This window comes from Lutzomyia longipalpis, chromosome 2 (genome assembly GCF_024334085.1).
Source record: "Lutzomyia longipalpis isolate SR_M1_2022 chromosome 2, ASM2433408v1".
In the NCBI taxonomy this organism is placed as follows: Eukaryota; Metazoa; Arthropoda; class Insecta; order Diptera; family Psychodidae; genus Lutzomyia; species Lutzomyia longipalpis.
The window spans coordinates 35,409,474-35,420,490 of NC_074708.1; the positions used below are offsets into that span (position 1 = coordinate 35,409,474).

Sequence of the window (11,017 nt, forward strand, 5' to 3'; positions counted from 1 at the left end):
AACTACAAGAAAAACTATCATAACCTCAAACTGAAACGTCAAACAGAAGGGAAAATATCGCACGTGTTTTGATTTTTGTGTTTTTTTTATGGGAAAATCGAGAAAATGGATAAGAAAATTAAATATTTAGTAGCAGACACTGCGGCATTTATTGAAAATGCTCCACTGCAGGTTTGTACAAATTCTCCTTGAACATTTTCATGTGGAATAATGAAAAAATCTCCATCGTAGGAACTCGCAGAGAATGTCATAACAATACAGGAAGTTATTGATGAGATCAAGAACAAACGTCAGCTCCGGAGACTTGTGGTACTTCCGTTTGATTTGAAAGTAATGCAACCATCCCCGGAATGTGTTACCTACGTGCAGGATTTCTCCCGGAAGACGGGAGACTATGCGAGTTTATCTGCCGTTGATATGAAAGTCGTGGCTTTGACGTATCAGCTGGAGAAGGAGCATGTGGGCACAGAACACCTCCGAAAGGAACCACTGGCATCCAAGACACTGATCAAGAAGCCAACTAATGATGATTTGTTGAATTGCAAAATGATGGGCTTCTATAGGCCAAAAGAGAAGAGCACAGACACTGACGAGCAGCTTAAAGATCAATCAGAAGCTTTACAGGATACAAAAGAGAAAGATGAGGAGGACAGTAATCTCTCGGAAGCTTCAGATGAAGAAGAATCAGACGGAGAGGAAGTCCAAGACGAGGATCAAGCAGAAGAACAAGTTGGTCAGCTAACAGAAGACTTCAATGCCCTCAATTGTGATGAAATTCTGCGAAAACGCGAAGATTCAGAGGAGGAAAATGAAGAGGAATCTACCGGGGAAGAAGATGAGGAGGATTCCGACAATGAGGGCTGGATAACCCCATCGAATATTAAACAGCTAAAGCAGGACATGGGATTCGATGTGAAGGAGGAGAAACCATTGACGGTTGCCTGCATTTCAACCGACTACTCCGTACAGAATCTCCTCAAGCAGATCGGCCTGAATCTCTGTGCTCTCGATGGGCGCGTTATTCGACATTCACGAATGTTTGTCCTTCGCTGCTACACCTGCTTCAAAATCACCACACTAATGCACAAAATGTTCTGCCCAAAATGCGGAAATAAGACCCTCAAGAGATGTGCCGTCAGTATTGATGAGAATGGTCAGCAAGTGGTGAGTTAATGTTTCTTTTTCCTCAGATTTTAACGAAAAATATTGATTGGGAATAATTTTCCTCTGCATTCTATTCAAATTAACCTTACACTGAAATTCTTTCTTTGAATGGAACTTAATTTGAATAAAATTCGCAAAATAAAGGAGATTATTCATGGTTATATGAAGACATCATTCGAGGAAATAAATAATCTTGACACATAAACTTGAATAAGCTCCTTTTTAAATGAAATTTAAATAAATAAGAAGAAGAATCTGCAAATAAAACAAGAGCTCTGATTGGCTGATAAATTCTAGAAAAGTGTTTTCATTGGCTATAGATTTTTTTTTGCAAAAGACAGAGGCCTCGGTGCAAGGTAAATTCGAATAGAATTTGGCTTCTTTATTATTTTTTTTTTTGTAACCCCCCTTACCTTCCCCCCCATAACCCAGTCTTAAGCTATACAGCTTATATGGACTGCCGAATCAATTGGCTTCTTTATAATACTCAAGATTTTAATATAAAATTTATTTGTATTTAATTTATTCTTTGCTGCTGAAAGACATTCTTTATGTAACGAAAAATAACGATATATATCCTTGAATGTTGATTTAATGCTAAAGGAGTTTATTCAAGGATATATGGATCTTTCGAAAAAATAATCAGAAAACGCGTAAAGCTTTATTCGGAGGACTTTACTGATACTTGCTACCAATTGGAACCTTAAAATCGTCACAAAATAAAATCTATTGGACTTATCTCGATGAATTTAGCATCTATGTGTAGGGAATTTTAATTACTTTCAGATAGCAGAAAGAAAATCTCGAGAAAAGTCTTTTCTTTGGAAGATAATTGAGGTCAAAGTCAGAATCCAACGCGGAGGATCAAATTGGTAATAACTACCAGTCAAAATCCCATACATTTTAGTCATTGTTTTGAGGTTATGTTTCCCCATATTTCCCCAAATAAAGTACTCTTGTTCACTTTTCTTCGGTGAAAATCATTAATACGGACTAATTTTATTGCCGGAAGTGACTAAAATGTTACTTTAAGAATCAAAGTTTGTGATGATTTAGGCGCAATAATAAATTAAGCAAAACTGCAGCTAAAAAAGTCGTTTGAATTGGCAATTTTGCATCGATTTTACGCAATTTTTTTTCAGTGACGATTTTCTTATTTAAATGTTTAGTAATTAGGTGCCGGAATGCTTGAAGGAGATCAAGAATTAGTGAAACTTTCGATCCTCGTTCAATTAACTGATTAATAATTAATTATTGAGCATATTTTATCAGCTGGTAGTTATTACCAATTTGATCCTCCACGTTGTGCCAAATGTTGGGTCCTCCAAGTGTTAAAAAAATCTACTTGGTCGATTTTTATGAAAATCTATGGAAATCATCTTTAAAAAAGAAAGAAAGTTTAGTAAATTAAGGGAGCAATTTTGGACAAAATAAAAGACAAAATATTTTGAAAATACAAAATATTTTGACATTAAATGTAATTTTGCACAAAATATTTTTCTAAAACTTTTGTCAATCTCTCCACAAAAGAAATTTTTGCAATTTTAGGTACAGTAAAAGGTGAAATATTTTGAAAAACTGAAAAATTTTGACGTTTAATGCAATTTTAGACAAAAGACAAAAGATTTTTTGTGTCAAACTTTTGACAATCTTTTGAGAACGTCTCCACAAAAGATTTTTATAGGAGAATTGTAATTTTGCACAAAATAATTTATACATTATACAAGAAATATTTTGTGTTTTACAAGCATCTCGTCGAGGTGCTTTTATAAAATCAAAATCTTTTGTCAAACTGGTGTTTACGCGTTGCATTTTTTAGAAGTTTTCTATCATGTTTCTCGGAATAGCAATGGATAATAATGCAATTTCGGTTAATTGTGAAGATTTGTACAAAGGGAATTTGTGGAATGATATGAAATTCAGCCAATTTAGCTGTGTCCATTTTCCCTTTTCGCGGTGTTGGGCAAAAATGTTATGGAAAATTTCTGTGTCTTTCCGGCAAAATTTTTGGAGATCGCTGACAAGTTCTAACCCTATAAAATCAGGATTTTGGGTCAGAGATCCCTTCCCTATGTTCCCGATGCGAGTTTTTATGTGTAAAAACGAAATATGTAGGGCTAATTAATGCAATAAATGAGTCAATCAATGCATGCAAAATAATCATATCAGAGTGACTCATTAACATTTTCTTGGTGTAATGAAAATCGAACTGATGAGGTAAAAGCCAGATGGTTTTTTGGTCTTCCCAACACGCATGTTTGACTTGAATTTCCCTAAAAATTGATTCAGTTCAGATTGTACAATTGCCCCAATCGTAAACATAACCTAATAGGAATGTTATCTTCTTCTTATTTTTTCCATCTGTAAACTCTCCACTCGAAAGAAAAAACACGTCACAAAAGGCGACAAAATATATCAAAAGTCTCCCAAAAGATATTTTATTCAAAATTGCTCTTCATAAAATGTCTTTTGTAGACTTCACAAAAGACAAAATATATTTTATTTTGTCCAAAATTGCTCCCTAAGTTTATTCAAATCGGTTTAATTTCCTTTGAGTTATTTGGCAATCATTGAAAAACTTAATTTCAAGATCAATTAATTGTTTTGGTTAAGAACTATTATTTGATTAACACCTTCTGCTTCTAGTAGGCGATAGAAAAAATGAGTTAAAGGTACAAAAATCACAATTGTGGCGTCATTGTTTATATTTTTTATGAATCCTCCATTTATCCCCCAGATAATTTCAATGTAAAACAGAAATTTTGGTGATTTTATATTCTTTTTTTTCGATGCTTTACATTATTACGCATTTTTCGTTTATTTCCTCGATTAAAGGAAATAAAGTCATGATCCATATATTAGTGAATAAACTCCATTTTTTCTCTCTTAAAAATATATTTTATTCGATTTTTGTAAATTCTTATCATCTCACTCAACTAGGTCCACATAAACTTCCGTAAACCAATAACGGCTAAAGGGAAGAATGTCTCCCTTCCTCTCCCCCATGGCGGGAAACATTCGCGAAATCCTCTTCTTGTGGAAGATCAACCGATGCCCCATCAAATGCCATCGAGGGTGGCACGCACGAAAACTGATGCCCTACATGAGGATTACATTGCCGGGTACTCACCATTTGTAGCGCGAGATGTTAATTCCAAGTCAGCAATGCTCCGGAATCGAGGTCACATTAAGGATTGGCTGAGGAATCACGAGTACGTCAATAGTCGTCGCGGTGGGAAGAAGAAGTGAATGTTGCAGCAACATTTAGAACTTTTTGTCAATTGGGATGATTTGATGTAAAATAAAGTTCTGCCTTGGCGAAAGAATCAATGCGTAGGAACTATCATTGGTGATGCTGAATGTTTGGTCTGTGAAGGCATCTGTGAATGGGGTGTATGATGTCTTCTCAACACTCATGACAATCCACGGAATTGTCGGGAAACGCTTGAGGTACAATCTAAGAAGAAACAGAAAAGTATTTTTTTGTAGTGAAAATAAAAGATTTTTTGAGAGATTTTGTGAAGAAAAACTTACGCCAAATAGTGGGAGATTCTCTCTAGGATATGTTTAGTGAAGAAACCCTTCCATTTGAGCACGGTAACCTTCTCAGTTTCAATCATTGGTCCTGAATATTCGTAAGAACTCAAATATTCATCACTGCTTGTGGAACAATTCAGTGCCAAAAGACCGATAAATTCGAGAAAATTCACAACTCTGTCTTCGAAATCTTCTTTGCTGAAGGCATTCCCTTCTTCTGCAACAATCATCTCGGGAATCCTTCCAGGAAATACCTCCCGTTGGATCTTTTTCGTTGGGCAGAGTTCAACGGGGAACTTCCTGTCTGAGAAGTATTTTGCCACAGATGATGGGCAAAAGCGCGCCGACGGTGGTGTCCAGGAGATTTTAATGTCCATTGGGGGAATGAGATCACTACAAAGGGATTTAAGGATATTCTTTCGGTACGTCGTGTCCTTAAGGAGGGCCCCATCCCTTAGATTTATCTCGCAAACTGAAAAGAATCATCGAAGGTGGTTTGTATGAGTGAATGTGTGGGAGGTTAGTCAATGTAAAAATGTTTTTTTTTTGTGCTATTGAGTTGAATTCTGGGAAATAATCAGGATTCTGATATTTTTGTTTTTTTTCTCATTCAGGGCCATATTCAGCGTAAAAAATTTCTTTTATTTTTACAATAAAAGGTCATTTTGGTATTCACCGTATTCACCACGAAAAACTAGTCTCCAAACTTTTATAAAGTCTCCAAAAATAAAATAGAATTGGTATTCAGGGTAAAAGTTTTTATCAATTTTTTTTTCTTTTATGATAAAAATATTTTTTGAAATATTTTATGCCGTTTGATGATATGTATGAAAAATTATGAATCTGACAGAAATTCATGTTTTTGTTTAGTTTTTACTGATTATTAACTAAATAATTTATTTATTAAGTTTATTAAATATAAACAATTAATTAAAAAAAAACAAATTCTGCCCATCATATGCATTCGATAAATTCTTCGCAATTTTGTGGAATAATTCGTAATGACCATTTCAAAGGTTTTACCCATACTTATAAAAAATCAGTATTTTGCGTAATGGTGCTATTCAGGAATCTCATGTAAAAAATAACATGATCCTGACATTTTTTTTTTCATTCCCTCACACTCCCACTTATGTATTTCCCTATCTTTCGTTTTTCTCTGACGCATATTTCTCATGTTTCCGACATTTTCATCATTTCATGCCTTCTCGCTCGGACTTATGAATTTCGGATCTTTTGTCCTATTCTTCGCCGAGCTGAACATTTTTTTCCAACATTTTTTTCTGTGCACTCAACATGTTTTCTCATTTCGTTCCGTTTTCCTTATATTTGGGGATATTTTTCCATGGAAAAATGAAAATTGGCTTTGCTGAAATGTTCTCAGTGCCAGTGAAAGTGAGAAAAGCGGAAAATTAGGGTCATTTAGCGGGGAAATATGTAAAAATGTGCAAAGTGAAAAATCAAAACATTCTTTCCCTGACCAATTTTTACGGGATATTTTCCAGGGGGGCAATAACTATGGTCTAAGGTGTACCATGAACGCAAGATTTGCGATCTTTATATGGAGTGAGCGCAAAAATGTATGGAGTGAACGCAAGATCGCAGGTGAGCGCAAGTGTGAACGCAAGAAATGTATGGGTGAACGCAAGATCGCAAGCGTGAGCGCAAGAAATGTATGGCTGAGCGCAAGTGAACGCAATTGAGCGCAAAAATGTATGGATCGCAAGTGAACAATTTCAATTTCTGTCAGATTCATAATTTTTTACATCATCGTGCTCATAAAATGATCTCCAAACCCTCCAAAACATGTCATACAACACGTCATACAACACGTCATACAACATGATTGTCACACAACATGTTGTATGACATGTTGTATGACTGTCATACAACATGGTGTATGATTGTCACACAACATGTTGTATGGCTGTTGTATGACATGTTGTATGACATGTTGTATGACATGTTGTATGACTGTCATAGTGAGCGCAAGTGAACGCAAGATCGCAAGTGAGCGCAAAAATGTATGAAGAACGCAAGTGAACGCAAGAACGCAAGATTGAACGCAAGCAACTGCACCATGAATGCAATAGTTATTGCCCCCCTGATATTTTCGGAATTTTAATCACACCAAGCACTTCCTGTGGGCTTTTTGTACCTTCCTACAGGTTTTCAGCATACGGAAGGTTTGCCTGGGGTCAGGGAATGCGGCAGAGAAAGACGAAAGATAGAGAAATACATTAGTGGGAGTGAGAGGGAATGAAAAAAAATGTCAGGATCATGTTTTTTTTTACATGAGATTCCTGAATAGCACCATAAAATTATTTTTTTCTTTTAAAAATTCTTTTAACGATTTTTACGATAAAAGTTCATAAAATATAAGTAAAAGATTTTTTACGCTGAATAAGTCAGAATTTTTCGTATTAAACATTTTTTTTCTCTTTTTCTGTATCTTACGATATTTTCTTTGTTGAATAAATAAAAAAAATGTTCAGCTAGAAAACAAATAAGAATAAGAATAGATGCGAAATTCACAAATCAGAGCAATAAAGAAATGAAAAAAAGGCTATAAACATGAGACAGAAAAAAAAGAAAAAAGAAAGGATTTTCATAAAAACGTTAGAAAAAAAATCAGGATGTAAATATTTCCGTTTCAAATGTATAGCACCATTAATCGCGTTAATTAGTTAAAAAATCAGTGTATGTGTGAAAGAATAAATCAGAAATAATTAGAATAAATTTTATTCTAAATATAACAAAGTTCCAGCTTTTTAAATTATTATATTTTAAGGAACTTTTTTTTAAGTGCAATTAAGGGATAATATTTTATTAGTTAGAATTGAATTTTTGCGATTTAATGTCCAAATCCATATTTCGGGCCTTGATGAACTTTCTGAAAATATTCAATTCAGCCTCCGTTATCTTTGTCCAACTCTCAATTTCCGTGAGTTTCTGCAGACTGACGCAGGTGTTGGCCAGCTTGTACGCTGAATTGATTGTGAGGCATTCTGAGAACATAATACGGAATTCCTCAAGGAGTGGCATTGGATTCTTGGCGAGAACGTGGACAATGAGATCATCGTCTGTTGGAACCATTGTGCCAAAGTGGATGTAGCGGATCTTGAAGGCGGTGGCCAGGAGGAAGTCAAGATGCCAGAATTTGCATGTGGCTGCTATTGTGAGCTTCTCCAGGTTCATAAAGGGCGGGATGGGGAAACGTCTCATGCAGAGTGACGTACTATCGACTAAATCGCAATTGTAGATGACGAATGTCTTGAGATCGGGGCAGAATTGACTGATGTAGATCAGGGCATTCATGTCGATCTCATCAACATGCTCCAGGTGCAAATGGGTGAGGTTGCAACCTTTCACCTCCAGCACGTGCCTAATTTGATCAGCGAAGAAGTCCGCTGAGAGGAGCTTTAGATCCCGCAGATCATCAATGGCAATCAGGGTCATGAGGTCAACCAGGAGGGCGTTGTGAAAGAGGGAAACTGTATGAAGCTTTGGGCAGAGTTTCCCCAGGATCTGAAGGTGTTCCGTTGTAGCGTAGTGACTGATGAATTTGGTGAGATTCAATTCATCCAGATTCGGGTAGTAGGTATCAATGTACGACAGGCACCGCCCAAGATCATCGTAACGCCCGAGATCTTCAATCTTTGGCAAATTCAGCAATAACCTTATGTACCCATCCATTGTGACAGAGGTCCTGTAGAGAATAACCCTCCGGAGATTCGGTAGTGCCATTAGGAGGTCAATACTTGCATTAGTGATGCATTTTGAGGAGCTAAAATCAATCGCAACGAGATTCGGACAACATTCCCCCAGGGTTGTTATAATGTTATCCGTTGCATCGTAATTTATGCTAATTGCACGTAAATTTCGCATATTAACAATCCCATTGAGAACCGTTGGTTCCATATCCTGGGTCTTCCATCCACCTGACAGGGAACCCAGATCCAGGGACATTATCCCAGTCAACTGATCCAGTTTCATGTAGAAAATATGTCTCATCATCTTGGGAACCTGATCAAAGTGCAACGTTCGCAGATTCGACGACAGGAGCACCTCAGTGAGACTAACAGCCACATTGACTTCACTGAGAAACTTCCCCATTGAGGAATTGAGCTCCTGCCGGCTCTTGATGTTCTCAATCAGCCTGGGAATTGCAATGAACATCTCCTCAGCGAGTTTGTCGTACAGACAAAATGGCACATTGTACTCAAATAAATCATGCAACTCCTGCATTTTATCCTTGAGAATCATCGCTGCTTCCTGGACATTAACCTTGGAAATCTGAGCAATTACCGGCATGTACTCCTTGGCCAGTTTGCACAGCCATGCAGCTGTTGCGCGTAGGGCAATTGTACCCAGAGGGCCGGGTTGACGGAGTTTGGGCATTTTCGGGCCCAGCAAGACCACGTGAGATCTGCAAAAAGGGTGCTCCAATCACTTCCAAAAACACCCTTTTGCATGCTTTATTTTCTAATTCTAAATTATCTAGTCTAGAAAACGGCTTAAAATTAGACTGGTAAGCTGAGCAAGCTTACACGAGCTGTGCTTCTTTCAGTTTATTGAATGAGAGCAAAGTTGTAAAGAAGTTTAGTAGGCCATATCTTGAAAACGACTCTAAAAATTTTCGATTTTTAACTTTCCATCAAAAGGTTTTGGCCTCATTTATAAGATATCAAAGTTTGATACCAATCGATTATGCCGTTTTAAAAATATTTGAGTTAGAAATTTTCAAAAATTTTCTTTTAAATTTAACCCTTTCGCGTTTTTTGAGTCATACGCTGACCCAAACGTGAAACATTTTATTTTTTCAATTAATTTAATTGTTTTTTTCAAGTTAGAAAAGCATCAAATTCACGCAAAAGAGGTCAAAGAAGACGTTCTAACTGAGAAGTCCTCTGAGAGCATTCATAGAATAATAATCGTAATAAAGGAGCGCACGTTTCAATGTTTTTATGTTTCACGTTAGACGCGAAAGAGTTAACGCCTCTTGCGGTCATTTAGAGAAGTTTCAATGTTCTAGAGATTTGGAAGGAGTAACTTGAAGTTTGTTGACTTTTTGAATAAAAACTTTTTGATTTGCTTCCCGGAAAGTGCCATAAGTGGCTGGAAGTTGTTCAGGAAGACTGTTCATTGCATCAGGATGTTTTTATCGAATCTTAGGAACCTTCTTTTCAACACTTGGTTGATCCTTGATTTCATTTAGGGGTCAAAATATGTCCATTTAGGAAGTCTTCTTTGCAATTTCGTGAAGCACTTTTATAGGCTCAGATTTTGGCCCAAAGATGACACAAGGGATCAGCCGGGTGATGAAAAGGAGATTCTTAAGATCCCTTAGAAACTTCTTCATGCAATTGGTAGTCATCCTGCACAACTTTTAGGCACTTATGGCACTTTCCGGGAACACCTTTAACCGTTCCGGGAAGAAAAGTTAATTCAACAAGTGGTACAAACTTCAAGTTGCTTTTGGAAGGTTTATTAAAGCTTCTTGAGATCTTTTTTTTAGGCTCAATTGGGTCAAAATTGGTCAAACTGTTTTCGAGTTATGACTGATTTTAAATGAATTATTGTGACAGTTATATTAGCTGAACAGCTTGGCCGATTTTGAAGAAAATCTTATTTTTCTATCTATTCTAGAAGCAGAAAGATAGCCGAAAGAAAAATTAGGGATGTTTTAAATAACTGACCGGATTTGACTTCATATTTGAATTTTCGAGTCAATGCGGTTGATTTTTGATATTTTTCTACTGTCTACCTATTACGTTCTCTTACAATTTAGGCATAAACAAAGACCGAAAGAATTGAAAAACCTATTTTAGAGCATATTGAAGAACGTGGGACCCTAACTTATGCTCATACAAAGTTTTAATCTGATCTGACAACTTTCGATTTCGATCAGAATACAATAGCTGTGTATGAAAGAAACACAGCTAAAAAAATTAGGAATAAAATTAAGTACTCACGATAGCGATCTTTGAACTTCCTGGAGGTTTGAATGGGCTTCCCGGTGAGCTGAATGGACTCAAATGCGTCCTTGTTTAGGCCGATGCTGAGAAGTCCGTTTGGTGTCACAGCAACACAGCACTCAGATTCCGTTTCCTGCCTCACAGATAGTCCATAGAAGTTTCCTGGAAAAGCACATCTCACGTTCTTAGCCAGGAAAATGTATTAAAAAATGAATTTCTCTGATTCTCACCTTTCTTCACGAAAGCTTCCAAGAATTCTGGCACAAGGAGCTCACTGAGAGGTAGCTTGCGAACAATATAGGAATCACTGCCCAGGAGAACACTGTCTGCAGACTCTG

General features: G+C 36.6%; 2 protein-coding genes across 2 annotated transcripts; one reads left to right on the plus strand and one right to left on the minus strand.

The window, feature by feature from the left end:
* The first annotated feature begins 16 nt into the window (after window positions 1-16).
* Window positions 17-4,490, plus strand: LOC129790273 (RNA-binding protein NOB1). The gene is made up of 3 exons (XM_055827713.1): window positions 17-171; window positions 232-1,164; window positions 4,105-4,490. Exons 1-3 carry the CDS (start codon window positions 106-108, stop codon window positions 4,411-4,413), a joined length of 1,308 nt encoding a protein of 435 aa, XP_055683688.1. The 5' UTR covers window positions 17-105; the 3' UTR covers window positions 4,414-4,490.
* Window positions 4,491-7,427: 2,937 nt separating this feature from the next.
* LOC129790241 (uncharacterized) lies at window positions 7,428-10,790 on the minus strand. Its single transcript, XM_055827669.1, has 2 exons — window positions 10,677-10,790; window positions 7,428-9,130 (listed from the first exon to the last, which is right to left on the minus strand). The coding sequence occupies exon 2, from the start codon at window positions 9,100-9,102 to the stop codon at window positions 7,531-7,533; it is 1,572 nt and encodes a 523-aa protein (XP_055683644.1). The 5' UTR covers window positions 9,103-9,130; window positions 10,677-10,790; the 3' UTR covers window positions 7,428-7,530.
* Between the last annotated feature and the right edge of the window lie 227 nt (window positions 10,791-11,017).